Raw genomic sequence first — 15801 nt, 5'->3', positions numbered from 1 at the left:
GCGGGGGAGGGGCAGAGAGAGAGAGGGAGACACAGAATCCGAAGCAGGCTCCAGGCTCTGAGCCCGATGCGGGGCTTGAGCCACGAACCGCGAGATCATGACCTGAGCTGAAATCAAGAGTCAGACGCCCCGACCGACGGAGCCACCCAGGCACCCCAGGAGTTTTCATCTTCAAGTGGATGCTGATGCCCTGATACGGTAGAACGAGCACTGGATCTGGGGTCTTAGGGCCCTGCTAATCTATATATAGCTCTGCCTCTCATTCGATGTATTCTCTCCATTTCAAAATAGAAATGCCTCTTCACACTATTGTTGTAGGAGTGAAATAAGATCATACAAGTGGAGGTTCTAGGGAACTTACAGTATGGCACCTAACAACAGATATTAGATGAATTTCAGTCTCTGGTAGGAAGTATAAGAAAGTGTATGCAGTGGGAAGGCAAGAGAAGCTAGCTTCTCACATAAAACTTTCAGCTTCTGCCCTCAAATTCATTTCCCTCCAGCCCAGCCTCTAAGGAAATAGTAAACACGAAATATCGGCAACGCAGGTGAATACTACCCGAGGGCCCGTCTCGCCTTCCCCTTTCCTGAAAGCATCTCGGCACCTTATTGAGGTTCGGCAAAAAGAAAGAAGAATTAAGAAAGTGAACCACAGTTATCTGGAACCTGCAATCACAAATCCATATATTTGGAAACTAAACTCGTGGAGTTATTTTTAACCTGAGCGGGAGGGAGGTTGACTGGGTGACGACATGAGCGCACAGTATGTCAAACAGGAAGACTAAAAGTTCCCCGGTGCTTGTAAAGAACCGGGCACTGATATGGCATGGTACACACAAAGGTATATTATCACTCCGGGGGGCACAACGTTCATCCCCAGTGATCCCACGTATGTATCCATCAGAACATACAGAACATGATTGGTTAAAGGCGGCTTTGATTAATGCCCGCATGAAGGAAAAATTATTAGCAAGCAGATCACAATGGAAATGCTGCCTGATTCTCAAGCCCTTGAGTAAAACGCCGTCCTCAAGGACATTGTCACATAACTTCATTTATTTGTCATTAGGCCACCAGCCACCCTGCTTAATTAAAGTAGAGATTTGTACTTATAAAAAACATTGTTCTTTCAAAAAGATATATTTTTTAAATGTTTATTTCTTTGGGGGTGGAGAGCACACACACACGTGGGGGAGGGGCAGAGAGAGAGAGAGAGAGAGAGAGAGAGAGAATCCCAAGCAGGCTCTGTGCTACCAGTGTAGAGTCCAACCAACATAGGACCTGATCCCACGAACTGTTAAGATCATGACCTGAGCTGAAATCAAGAGTCGGAGGCCCAACTGACTGAGACGCCCCTCAAAAAGATTTCTATCCAGCATTCCCTCATCTTTCTCCTGGAGGAAACCCGGTTTAGGTATGACCCAGGCCAGGTAGATTGGGGTACCCCACCTCCCACGTCCATGTTGTTCGGGGACTCACATGTGATCCAAGCCCAACCAGAGTCCTCTCCATGCTGCTCCTGTCGTACCTATGGGCAAGGACACCTTTCCTTCCCTTTGTGGTTGCGGGCAGCCGTCTTAACAACTGTGTGGCGTGATCACGCGCCCTAATGGCATTGTTTGCCTCACCGAGCGCAGCTGACTGAACCTGATCGGATCTGCTCTTGAACTTCTTGGTTTGTGAGCCCTTGTTTTCTTCTTTGGCTGGAGCTTTTTTAGATCCGGTAACTTTCAGACTGCATTCAAGAGACCCAAGCGTAAGAAAATTATAGCCACCACTAACGAATCTGAGTTAGCTAATGCTCCACTCACACCAGGCTTATTATTGATAGGCGGCAAGACTGTTTTCTCAATAAGAAAACTTGAAGTCAACGACTATCCTCCAGAGACTTCGAGGGAAATCGATGGTGATGTCACTGTCACCACTATAGTTTGGTTTTGCTAGCAAAAGCTTCCCCATGCCTTAAAACAAAGAAGTCACAGGCACAACATTCACAGGATTATTTTACTGGAATTTACGGGGGAGAGGATGATGATGTCCAATTTGCACAGAGTAAATCTTCAGATTGAACTCCTGCCAAATAAAGGAAAATTCAAGTTCTTGTTTCAGTCCCAACTGGCCTGGGTACGGAAGCAATGCTCGCTTCTTCTGGTACGCGTGAGTCAAACTGCCGATTATGTCTCCACCTTTTCGTGACCCTTAACTCTCTGCGTCAAGGCTCAGCGACCCCAGACACGAATTCTGGAAAAACTTCTTCCATTTCTATGGTTTTCCTCATCCATCTGAGGATGTTGCCGGCTATCACAGAACTTCACCAACCATACGCTCTGGTCCATACGGCTTTCTTCTTAAACTCTGGGAGAATTCTCAAGGACAGCAGGGTGGCTAAGGGGACAAAAAAAGTGAAGTGTGCTGTTGCATGTGGTGAAATGCATTCAAAAAGGTCATTTGCTTATTTATTTTTAACTGTTTGTTTATTTGAGAGAAGGCACGTGTGTGAGCAGAAGAGGGGAAGAGAGAGGGGGTGGAGGGAGAGAATCCCAAGCAGGCTCCACGCTCAGTGCAGAGCCTGACGCAGAGCTCGATCTCACAACCTCAAGGTCACAACCTGAGCCAATATCAAGAGTCGGACGCTTAACTGACTGAGCCACCCAGGTGCCCCTGAAAAGGTCATTTAGATAAAAAAATGTGTCAGAACAGAACTTGGCTTTTTCTTACTTGGCTAAATCTTTAAGACTAAGCAAGCCTTAGGAAGAATTTTAATAGTAGAAAGCCTTTAATAAAAGCTGGGGAAAAGGTTGTTTTTTTTTTTTAATTGTTATTTAAGTTATTCTGGAACCAGTTAACAGGAAATTCTGCAGATTTAACCAAAACTGACTTCTGGGATGCCACTGTTTTGTTGTTGTTTTTTTTTATCTCATGATGATTACATAGGTGTGTTCCCTTTGTAAAAAACCTGCTTATGATTTGTACACTTTTCTACATGAATATGATTTTTCCATTACATGTTCAGTTAAAAGGTAAAAGACAGAAATAAAATACTGGTCCTGTGATGAAGTTATTAGGTTCATGTGCTCAATGGAACAAGCCTGACTGTACTAATCTGTATGTGACTATGTACCCACAAGTCTATACCTTTTCTTATTTGTCATGGGTCCCTCAGGGATCAATTTCAAGTAGGAAAGTTCTATGTAATTCCTCTAGGTAACTTATTATAGATCTTATTTTAGGATATTAATATAAATATATTGAGATATTATTTAAAATATAATAGTATGAGGCTTATTATAGATCTTATTTTGGGATATTAACATAAATATATTGAGCTGTTATTTAAAATATAGTAGTGTGAGGAAATGTAGGTAAGCCAGAGTTACACAATTCTTGTGTGTGACTCTAATAAGCCCTTGACTGTATAATCAAGTGAACATGTACTTCTTCCTTGACCCAAATAACTATTTTCCTCATCCATATCAAGGTGTTTGTTATCTTCATGACCTAAAACAGTGTATGTTTGGAGGAACCAATGGTATTAGGGACCCATGGTCATTAAGCATGAGTTTAAACTCCTTGAGGCAAACAAATGGAGGAAATCCTAGCAAGTCTCTAGGGACGGATTGAGTGAACATATGTCGGACCACTGCCCTTATTCTCAGTGAAGTTCTGTGGTTGATCACAATCCTCTTCCTATACATGCCCTCTGCCTATGCTGGGGGTAGGGAGAAGGATCAGAACCAAGAGATTAGGGAATTCTTACTTGTTTGGCAACCAAGAAATTATACCCTACTTAGAGAAAAGGACGGTCATACTATGACCATTATCAGGCTGGACAGATATGATTATCACAAGTGTAGGCCAACAGGTGGTTTTCCCAAGATGAGACCTTCTAGTGCAATATCTTACAGCATGTCAGAGGCCATATCAACAGCAGCCATTGGTTGGACAGGACCCCTGAGTCCTAAGACACAGATGACAATACAAGGTATTTCAGGCCACAGAACCAACACCCAAAAGACTTCTCAGATTTGAGTAAAATAATGTACATAATTTTCACATGAAGATATTCTATATTTGTGGTTCCTATAGTCATAGTTTAACAAATCAATAGAGAAGTATAAAAAACACAAAAACCTATTTAAATGCCTCAAAGTGTAGGAAATGTTCAATTCCCTTGGCATAGCTACACTATGCAGCTGTTGTAAATACTATTAATGAAGCCAATATAGGAATAGGTTAAAATGCTTTAAAAGATGATTTTTAAATAAAAAAGGCAGTGTGCTCAAAGTGTCTATGTGAATTTTTCAGTTGCTTATGATTATAAACATGTTAGAACAACACTCATACGCAAAGAGGGCAAAAATTTCTTAGGAAAAAATATCAAAATTGCCATTGGGCAATGGGACTCTGGATTCCTCGTTGCTCTTTTCTGCATTTTCTAAAATTAATTAAAGTGATCTTTTGCCATTAGAATAAAACATTTAAAAGCTATTTAAATAAAAGTTGGGGCACCTGGGTGGCTCAGTCGGTTAAGCGTCCGACTTCGGCTCAGGTCATGATCTCGCGGTTCGTGAGTTCAAGCCCCGCGTCGGGCTCTGTGCTGACAGCTCAGAGCCTGGAGCCTGTTTCGGATTCTGTGTCTCCCTCTCTCTCTCTGACCCTCCCCCGTTCATGCTCTGTCTCTCTCTGTCTCAAAAATAAATAAACGTTAAAAAAATAAATAAATAAAAATAAAAGTTAAATTTAAAGGCATGGAGCTCTTTTTAAATCCACTTTCTAATTCAAAATGCCACATGACGACAGCTCCAGATTACTTTTCTAAACTGAGTTCAGATGAGCCTTTCAGGGACCAATATATACTAGGATGTGGTTTCTGCAGCAAAGACAACCATGGATGGCTTTCATCTATGCTGGGCATGTAGTATGGAAGTAATACCTTTCAAAAGATCCCTGGATTTGGCTGAGAGGCCTTCTTTGGGGCTTTCCATGATGCTGAAGAGCCAGTCAATGAACTAGGGTGAAAAGAAAAGAGCAGGATCAGTGAAGACAGTCCCACTAATAGCAAGAGACCAGTTGGGGCCCTTTGGCCTGCATACATGCATATCGGTGCAGGAGCTCTGAGGTAAATACCGACCTGAGCTGGAGGAGTGGAGAGGAGAAGGGGACCAGGCATAAGAGACGGAGAAGCTGGACACAGCTACCATTTAGTCCAATGACCCAGCAAAGTCAAATCTCCTTCCCCTGCTAAACATCCTGAGATCCACTATAGATTTTTAACCGTGAGGTAAACATGGGTCCAGAGGTCTCTTGTGCGCCACGAACTTTCTCTCTCATCACTCTGAGAGCACCAGAGAGGTTAAGAACCTTGCCCAAGTCCACTCCCAACGAGCAGCAGAATCCAGACTTGAACCCAACTGCACCTGACTTGAGAGCCTCACGTCCCTTCTTTGCATCACGCTGCCTGATTCCGCGCGCATCTAGGCCCAGACTCGTAGGGCGGGTGGTAAATAGGGAAACACATCAGACAGAAGCCTCCGTTTCTAACATAAGACATTCCGTAGATGAGAACAATTTGTGCCCAAGTGGAGACAAAACATGAAGTTGAAATCCAAGAGAAAGGCATAAAATAATTTGCTAGATAGAGCCAAATGTGCTAACTGCAAATAAATCCTGCAAATGCGGTAGAAACTCGGACTACTCATGAGTTTGACTGATTTCCCAGGGTAAAGACAAAATTGGTTTTGAATTAGATACCAGGTAATTTCATTAATGACTGAACGTTGTCAATCTTGACTCATGAAAAACACATACATTAGTCATGGGTACCGGGTATTTTAACTTTGGACACAGAAACTGGTTTGAAGAAAGAGTAAAACAGAAAGAAAATATTCCTAATTCTCTGCTTTAATTAAATTACATTTTTTTTTCTTCTTCTTCTCAATTTTGTTTTTTAATATCCTACTGGTAAGTAAATAAATCAAGCACTACACATACATAATAGATGCAAGATGTCTACATTGTAGTCCAAAGTGATGATGGTGTCCTGGGCCAGAAAAAACATGAGGGGATTCCACATTTAAAAATTTGTTTTGATTTAAAATTAAATGGAAAACATAACATTTGGGATAATACTAACGCTTAAGAAAACAAAGGCATTTTAATTGAGATGCTCAGCGGAGTTGCGCATGGCTAACCCGTGGGTCCGTAGTTCAGAAATATTTTTAAAGACTAACGTTCAGATTTTTAACAGTAAGCTACAAAAAGTTGGCTTTAAGCTTTCAACTTCACAGAAATCCAGTTTTCATTAAATGGGATTCAAAAAAGAATCTTTCAATCAACTGTATTAAAGACAGTTCAGAGCCACTTCATGAGAGGCACAGGAAGCACGGTATTTTCAGATGCTCCGCACGACGGCTAAGAGCCCGGGGTAACTCGACATTAAAAACCAAATGGTGCTTCCTACAGTCGGATTTTCCTGGGAGCAAGGGTGATGACCTTTTCAATTTCCCCATGTCCCCTAGCACAGGCCAGGAGCATGACGGGCCCCTGGAATGTGGCTGTAGGATGGCATGAGCTATGAGGAACCTTAAATATGCTACAAGAACATGGACACTCCAGATTCCCGTTTCCCTGACCCAACCCCCAGGCATGGTTGGTCATTCCCTCCATTATCCACCACCACTGTATTCTCCTTATACAATCTTGCAGCCTTGAACTTGCCTTCCCGTCTGTCCTCCCTCTGACATTCTGAACGCTCAGGGACTTACTCATCCCGTCACCCCCAGGATCAAGAACACATGTGCCTTTAACTGAGGGTTGATGGGGGGGTGGGAGGGAGGGGGGGTGGGTGATGGGTATCGAGGAGGGCACCTTTTGGGATGAGCACTGGGTGTTGTATGGAAACCAATTTGACAATAAATTTCATATATTGAAAAAAAAAAAAACCACATGTGCCTTTAATAACGGAAGGCAAGTAAAAGCTCCTCTTTCTGCCTCACCTCCAACTGTAAGCAAGTTATTGCTCTTGTCTTTGTTGCTGTTTTTAGCCAGCAGTTAGCCTCACTCTCTGAGGCGGAGTATGAAAACCCGTGGTGTGATGCCCATTTCACTTTAACTCCCAACCTCAGTTCTACTGTAGAAATTGCTAAAGAGAAAATGGCCATCAGGGCGGGCGGCTGCGAACCTCACCTTCTGGGTCTGTTCCTTCCATGGCTCTTTCTGCAGCAGAATAGGCATGCTACTGGGAAGGAGAGTGAGAGTCTCCTGCAGAGTGACCCTGTGCATTGGACTCCTGCCAAGGAAGCTCGAAGCTGACCCAGCTGGGCCATTTTCCTGATGCCATGGCAACCAACTGGCACTAAGGCCAAGGAGGAGAGGGGCCGCATGGTCTGCCCATGCAACCACTGCGATTGCAAATATCAGCAACAAGAAGTCCAAAGCCTACAAAGGAAATAGACACAAGGTTAGGTCACACGTTTGAACAATTTAAAGTAACACATGTACACATACACAGCCCCTATCACGATGCAGTGTTACCCTCCCCTTTACCCCAGAAGAGGAACCAGTCTGAACAGCAAACTCCATTTCCACACTTAATAAACAGACATTCTAGGACTTTGGAAGGTTTTAGGGATCCTCTTTTTTAAGACAAACAGTTTCATTATTATTGCTCTAATAATGCAGGGGAACGTTATTTAATTCCTCATCATATTGAGATCCAGACACTCCTCTGTTTTGGGGTTTCCAAAGAGACTAAAGAATTCATTAGGAGGGATATGGAAAGGGAGATTTAGATTTATTGTTACGTAGCCCCAGCTGAGTTTTAGAAAAACGTATAGTCTGATTCTATTTTGAACAACAAATGACTCTCCACATGTATTTTATTTTTCTGTTCTCAATATTTAAATATTTGAGTGGCAAACACTTGATTTTGTTCCACGAATGCGGAAAATATAAGCATTAAGACAAAATAAAAACAAGCATTCTTGGCGGGAGTCACAACAAATTAGGCATTTTTTTAAAACATATTTTTGAGTATTAGCAGGCATGAAATGAAATACACTCCCCAAACTCTCGATCCTGACCTACATCTATAATCCCAAGGTTTTTTTTTTTTTTCTTTTCAATTTTACTTCCAGTGTAGTTAACATTCAGTGTTCTGTTAGTTTCAGGTGTACAATATAGTGACTCAACACTTCCATGTGTTACTCGGTGCTTATCAAGCTAAGTGTACTCTTGAATCCCACACACCTATTTCACCCATTCCCCGGCCCATCTCCCCTCTGGTAACCATGTGTTTGTTGTCTATAGTTAAGAGTCTGGTTTTTTTGGTTGCTTCTTTCCCGCCCCTGCTTTGTTTTGTTTCTTAAATTCCACATATGAGTGAAATCATATGGTATTTGTCTTTCTCTGACTGGCTTATTTTGCTTAGCACTGTACTCTCTAGATCCATCCATGTTGTTGCAAATGGCAAGATTTCATTTTTTCTTATGGCTGAATAATATTCCATTGTGTGTGTGTGTGTGTATGTATGTATGTATGTGCATATGTATGTGTATATATTTATGTGTATATGTATACATATATATGTACACGTACATACATACACACACACACACACACACACACACACACCACCTTCTTTATCCATTCATCTACTGATGGACACGTGGGCTGCTTCCATACTTTGGCTATTGCAAATAATGCTTCAGTGAACACAGGAGCACTTATATCCCTTTAAATTAGTATTTTTGTATTCTTTGGGTAAATACCCAGTGATGTGATTGTGATTACTGGATCATAAGGGCAGTTCTATTTTTAATTTTTTGAGGAACCTCCACACCATCTTCCACAGTGGCTGTACCAGTGTGCATTCCCATCAACAGTGAAAGGATTCTCTGTATCCTCACCAACATCTGTTGTTTCTGGAGGTTTTGATTTTAGCGATTCTGACAGGAATGAGGTGATATCACCTTGTGGGTTTGATTCTCATATCTCTGATGATGATTGATACTGAGAATCTTTTTACGGGTCTGTTGGCCATCTGGATGTCTTCTTTGGAGAAATGTCTCTTTTATGTTTTCTGTCCATTTTTTAATTGGATTGTTTGGGGGTTTTTGATGTTGCGCTGTAGAAGTTCTTTATATATTTCGGATACTAACCTCTTGTGGGCTAGGTCATTTATAGATATCTTTTCCCATTAAGTAGGTTGATGATTAGTTTTTGTTAATTGTTTCCTTTGCTGTGCAGAAGCTTTTTATTTTGATGTAGTCCCAATAGTTTATTTTTGCTTTTGTTTCCCTTGCCTCAGGAGACATATCTAGAAAGATGTTGCTATGGCTACCATGAGAGAAATTACTGCCTGCACTCTCGTGTAGGATTTTAATGGTTTCAGGTCTCACATTTAGGTCCTCAATCCATTTTGAGTTTATTTTTGTGTATGATACAAGAAAGCGGACCAGTTTCATTCTTTTGCATATTGCTGCCCAGTTTTCCCAATACCATTTGTTGACGACACTTTTTCCCTTGCATATTCTTGCCTCCTTTGTTGAAGATTGACTGACCATATAATTGTGGGTTTATTTCTAGGCTTTCTGTTCCATTCCATTGATCTATGTGTCTATTTTTGTGCCAATACCATACTGTTCTGTAATTATAGCTTTGTAATGTAACTTGAAGTCTGAAATTGTGATATCTCTGTGATATCTTTTGTGGTTCCATAAAAATTTTAGGCTTGTTTGTTCTAGTTCTGTGAAAAATGCTGTTGGTATTTTGAGAGGGATTGCATTAAATCTGTAGATTGCTTTGGGTAGTATGGACATTTTAAAAATATTTGTTCTTACAATCCATGCACATGGAATGTCTTTCCATTTCTTTTTATCATTTTCATTTTTTTCATCAATGTTTTATAGTTTTCAGATTACAAGTCTTTCAGTTCCTTGGTTAAGTTTATTCCTAGGTATTTTATTATCATTGGTGCGATTGCAAATGGGATTGTTTCTTAATTTCTCTTTCTGCTGCTTCATTATCAGTGTATAAAAATGTAACAGGGTTTTGTATTGATTTTGTATCCTGCAACTTTACTGAATTCACTTATCAGTTCTAGCAGTTTTTGGATGGAGTCTTTTGGGTATTGTATATACAGTATCATGTCATCTACAAAATGTGAAAGTTTGACTTCTTCCTCACTGATCTGGATGCCTTTTATTTTTTTGCTGACTGCTGTGGCTCTCAGTTTTTCCCCACTGAGTATGATGTTAGCTGTGGGTTCTTTATATGTGGCTTTATTATGTCAAGGTATGTTCCCTCTAAACCCATTTCGCTCTAAATCCATTTTGTTGAGTTCTTTTTTTTTTTTTAATCATGAATGGATGTTGTATTTTCTCAAATGCTTTTATGCATCTATTGAAAGGATCATAAGGTTTTTATCCTTTCTCTTATTGATGTCTTGTACCATGTTGTTTGATTTGCAAATACTGAACCACCCTTCCATCACAGGAATGAATCCCACTTGACTGTGGTGAATGATTTTTTTTTAATGTATTGTTGGATTCAGTTTGCTAATATTTTGTTGAGAATTTTTATATCTATGTGTATCAGAGATATGTAAAGTTTCTACTGAAAAATATGCTGATAGCCTTCTGGGGTTTCTCTTGCACATAATTTTCTTCTTTTCCCTTGCTGCTTTTAAAATTCTCTCTTAATTGCCAGTTTTTGCCATTTTGATTACTTTGTGTCTTGGTGTGGACCTCCTTGGATTGATTTTGTTGGGAGCTCTTTGTGCTTCCTGTATCTGAATTTCTGTTTCCTTCTCCAGATTCACAAAGATTTCAGCTATTTAAAAACAAATTTTTTTTTAATGTTTATTTATTTTTGAGAGAGGGAGACAGTGCACAAGCAGGGGAGGGAGGGGCAGAGAGAGAGGGAGACACAGAATCTGAAGCAGACTCTGGACTGTTAGCACAGAGCCCGATGTGAGGCTTGAACCTACGAACTGTGAGATCATGACTTGAGCTGAAGTCGGATGCTCAACCAACTGAGACACCCAGGTGCCCCAGCTATTATTTCTTCAAATAAAGTTTCTTCCCCCTTTTCTCTCTTCTTCTGGGATCCCTATAATGCAAAAGTTATTACACGTGATGGAGTCACGGAGTTCCCAAAGTCTGTTCCCATTTTGCCTAATTTTTTTCTTCTCTCCTGCTCAGCTTGATTACTTTCCATTACTCTGTCCTCCAGGTCGTGGGTTCATTCTTCTACTGCCTCTCTAGTCTGCTATTTATTCCATCCAGTGTATTTTTAATTTCATTTATCATGTTCATCATCTGTGATTGGTTCTTCTTTATCTCTTTATTAAGGGTGTCACTGGGGTGCCTGGGTGGCTCAGTCGGTTAAGTGTCTGACTTCAGCTCAGGTCATGATCTCAGTTTGTGAGTTCGAGCCCTGCATCAGGCTCTGTGCTGACAGCTCAGAGCCTGGAGCCTGCTTCAGATTCTGTGTCTCCCCCTCTCTCTACCCTTCCCCTGCCCATGTTCTGTGTCTCTCAATAATAATAAATAAACATTAAAAACAATTTTTTTAAAAAAGGGTGTCACTGATGTCATCCACTCTTCTTTAAAGGCCAGTGAGTATAATCATTACTTTAAATTCTCTATCTGGCATATTTATCTGTTTCACTTAGGACTCTTGCTGTGGTTCTGTCTTATTCTTTCAGTTGAGACGCATTCTTCAGTCTCCTCATTTTGTCTAACTCTCTGTGTCTGTTTCTGTATGTTAGGAAAAGTCAGCGATGCCTCCTGCTCTTGAAAGTAGTGGCCTTATGAAGAAGAGGTCCTGTACACTCTGCAGGGCAGTTTTCCCCATTTACCGGAACCTAGTGCTTCCGAGGTGTCTCCTATGTGTGTTGTGTGCACCCTGCTGTTGTCGCTTGACTGCTTTTTCCTTCAGTCCAGTAGTCTTCGGTGGGTCGCTTTGCCTGTCACCAGCAGCGTTTGGTCCCTGTAGTGCCTGTGGGCCAGTCCCGTGCTGCTTTGGGCTTCAGTTGAGTCAGACTAGGCATTTGCCAGAGATGCAGGGGCACCAAACTGCAGAGCACTTTCCCTGTGTCGTCCGGCCCCGAGAAGCTTCTTTGGTTGACGCGCAGGGCCAGCAATCAGACCAGTCGTCTACCCCCAGCCGATAGGTGGGGCAACAAGCTGACTGGCGCGTGTGGCTATCTTTCTCGCTCTCTCTCCAAGGCAGGAGTCGCTTTGGAGTGGCACTGCTCCCTGTCAGGGCCGCTTGCACACTTCCAGGCGGGTGGCTTCGGTTTGAGTGGGCTCTGGCCAAGAGCTTACTGGAGGAGGTGGATCTGCAACGGGCTCGGGAGGGCGATGCGCAAAGCCCCCCCAAGACCTGTGCGCCAGGGTGAGGGGACATGCCACTGCATCTGGGGCCACAGTGGCCGGGCACGGTCTGCAAAGCGTTCAGGGGTAGGGCATGCAGTTGGACCCAAATGCGCTCAGGTTTGCTGTGAAAGGAGACCTACCGCCACCACGGGGCCAGCCCGTGCGGATCTGCAAAGAGCGGGTGGGCAGGGCACCCAGTTTCAGCGAAGTGCGTGCCGGGCTTCCACGGGAGGGTACCTGCCACCGCCACCGCTGCCAAGGCCCCGCAAAGCGCGCGGTCGGCAAAGTTTGAGCAGGTCTGGGGAAGGGGATCCGCAGCACTGGAACTGGAGCAAGCCCAGCGGGGGGTGGGGTGGGGGTGGAGGCGGAGCGGATCCACGAAGCCCGGGGCGGCAGGGGCAGATGCAGCGTAAGCAAGTTAGACAGCGAATGCAGGTACCAAACTGGTTCCTACAGGTGGCGCTGTGTTCACGCTGGGGAAGGAGATGGTGTCTACCGCGCCTTCGTTCCTGGAGGAGTCACCCCGTGGACACTACCCCTCCGGACACGGACATGCTCTGAGAGGAGTAAATAACTCTCCTTCCCTTATGCCCCAAGCAGTTTTCAAATTGCTGCCTCTATGCGGTACCTCCAGAGGCCGTTTGTTGTGCTGTCTCCTTAAGGGCAGGGACTCGGTTTCCTATGAGCGGCCAGGCTCTCCCAGAACCCCACCTGCTGATTTTTCTTTTTCTTTTTCTTTTTAATTTTTTTTTAACGTTTATTTATTTTTGAGACAGAGAGAGACAGAGCATGAACAGGGGAGGGGCAGAGAGAGAGGGAGACACAGAATCTGAAACAGGCTCCAGGCCCTGAGCGGTTAGCACAGAGCCCCACGCAGGCTCGAACTCAGGGACCGCGAGATCATGACCTGAGCCGAAGTCCGACACTTAACCGACCAAGCCACCCAGGCGCCCCCCACCTGCTGAATTTTAAAGTCCCAAACTTCAAGTCCTGCTGGTTGGAAGAACTCACAAAATTAGCCCCCTCCAAACTCATGAGATCAGCCCCCTCTAGTTTTCAAAGCCAAATGTTACGGGGGTTCATCTTCCCCACGTGGGCTCCCTCCACGCCTATGGTCTGTTTAGGCCCCCACCCCCGTCTCTGTCCCTCCTTCCCTCTTCAGCCTGGCCTCTTCTCTAGATTTAGTTGAGGAGTTTGTTCTGTCAGCCTTTGGGTCATTTCCCGGACTATCGACACTGATGTGAGTGTTCTCCAGTGTCCGTGGGATAAGGTGAGCTTAGGGTCCTCCTATTCTGCCATTTTCTCAGACTATATATCTCCACAAGCATTCCAAACCATCTGTCTAGGATCCATCCATCTAGAGTTGAGACTAATCTAAACGCTCACAGACATGGTGAGAACAAGGGCCTCCTCCGACTTGTGATTTAAACGACACTCCTGTTTATCTGTATTTTCTAGGTTTTAAACAAATTTTTTAAATAAATAAAAAGATGTTTGCAAGAAAACAGAACGTTGGCAAAACCTTAGGAGATCAGAAGGAAAAGAAGACAGATTCTGCTCGGTAAACACAAAGCTTAAGAAGTCTTCTTTACTTCCTTAAAATTCATAATCTCACTGATTACAATTTCAAGCCTATAGCCAACTCTTCTACAAAGCTCGTCAGCATTTCAAATAACATCCCAGCTTATACAAATGCCACTCACACCGTCAGTGGGATACCTGTGAATGAGTCATGCCTACAGAAAAAAAAAAAAATCTACTACTAAAAAATGCACAGTGGGCAGCAAAGTCAAGAAAATAAGCAGAGTGAAAAGTGCTGTCTTCCTTTTATGCATTAACCTTTTCTATTTTAATTTACCTACTATCAATGGTTGCGGATCTTTTTTGGGTCACACTTCATATGACAGGTGTGCTGAAACTCCTCTCACGCACGTTAAGCATCGGCGCGAACACAGATTACTTGCATACGCTTCAGGAATCTCTTCAAACCAGGTGTTTGAAGACATTCTCTGGGCCGGTACAAATGTACCCCACCTCCTTGGTGGGGTCAAGGCCAAGGGCACAGAACCCTGGGTTCCCTCATCAGCTAGTGTCCTCTGTGTTCTGCCTGTTGAGGAACTTTTTCTGTTGAAAATATTTTTTGAAGGGCAGCCCTAGCAGTCTTTGGGAGCCAGGCAAGCACATCCATTTCCTTGTGACATTGGAGAGTTATCATCATCATTTCCCAAAAATAAAAAGAAGGGGGGGGGGGGAGGGCGTGGAAAGCAAGCAAGCAGCAACTTTTTTTTTTTTTGTCTTTGGGGAGAGAAAACATAAGTTGTACATTTTAAGAAAGCCACAGGTCACGCCTCTAGATTGTACCTCGTCAAGAGCCACGTTCTGAACAGAGGTAGACTGGTATGCAAGGTTTCTGATGTAACCCATCAGTTCCAAGAGCCATTCCATTCTCTTCAACACGCCTGAAACAGAAAAGGATGTTTTTGTACCAGACCACGGTTTTCCTATGAAATGTAAAACCCATCAGTAATAGCCATCATAACTAAAGCATAACACCCAGTGAGGATTCCATGAAACGGTTTCAAATCCTCTTGCAATGCATGAGACCTGTGATTTTGCGTGAGAGTTCTTTGACGCTCTGTGTGTCAGAGGGACCGTATTTGTGTCTTTATTCTCAAAAGGTAATCTGTTCTTCAAAACTGCGCCCCCACTAGCGATAAAATGCACTTATTGGAGTTTCTCTCTCAGCATTAAACACACGAGGAGAAATCTGGCATGCCAACAAGTCAGTAATGTTGACTGTTGTTTTTATAGGTCTTCCTTTAACTTAGATGTTCCCATTTTATGCCCAAATCCCAGAGAAAGCCTATCCCAAAGACATAAAAAGAAAAATAAAAACCAGCTATTATACAGCAACTGGGGGACAAACACCAGCATAAATATTGATTTTTTTTCCTTTTTTATTTTTTAAAAAGGAGAATTCCCAGCACAGTAAAGATTACTTGGGAAGGCTGTCAAATATAAGTGAGGAAAAGGAGAACAGGAATTAAATGGGAAGGCCAGCTAGTTAGACCCAAAGGTCTATCAAATTGAGTTATTTATTCTTGATATTTATTCTAGTTTATTCTTCTTGATAAATGCACTTTTGATTTAGAGTAAAAAATCTAGCTTTTCATCACAGGGTCATTTTTCACTGGGCAGACACTAATGCGGATAGGAGACAACCATCTCGATTGCCAAAGAGGAGAACAAATCAAAATTTCCTGTACAATCTCACAAAGGGCACTACAATTCTGCCTGCCGGTTTTCACTCACAACCTTGAAGATACAAGATGATGAGGAAAATACAGAAGATACAGAACCAGAAGTTGCCTAGGGGCACTCGGGTTTCCAGGTCCTACCTGATCTACCGAAGCCGGGTGTC

At 42.9% G+C, this 15801-nt stretch overlaps 1 protein-coding gene across 6 annotated transcripts in view; it reads right to left on the bottom strand.

Moving 5' to 3' along the window:
- Positions 1-1990: 1990 nt before the first annotated feature.
- Positions 1991-15801, bottom strand: part of FOCAD (focadhesin) — a 319096-nt gene continuing 305285 nt past the window's right edge. For all 6 annotated transcript variants that reach the window (XM_053907986.1, XM_053907983.1, XM_053907987.1 and 3 more), the window contains 4 exons: positions 14742-14839; positions 7186-7437; positions 4934-5009; positions 1991-2385 (listed from right to left, as the gene is read on the bottom strand). In XM_053907986.1, the coding sequence (XP_053763961.1) occupies positions 2312-2385; positions 4934-5009; positions 7186-7437; positions 14742-14839 (500 nt within the window). In that variant the 3' untranslated portion in view covers positions 1991-2311. The remainder of the gene's footprint in view (positions 2386-4933; positions 5010-7185; positions 7438-14741; positions 14840-15801) is intronic.

This window comes from Panthera pardus, unplaced genomic scaffold (assembly GCF_024362965.1).
Source record: "Panthera pardus isolate Hobbes unplaced genomic scaffold, ASM2436296v1 HiC_scaffold_20, whole genome shotgun sequence".
NCBI classification, from domain to species: Eukaryota; Metazoa; Chordata; class Mammalia; order Carnivora; family Felidae; genus Panthera; species Panthera pardus.
This window is presented reverse-complemented; position numbering and strand designations above follow the sequence as displayed.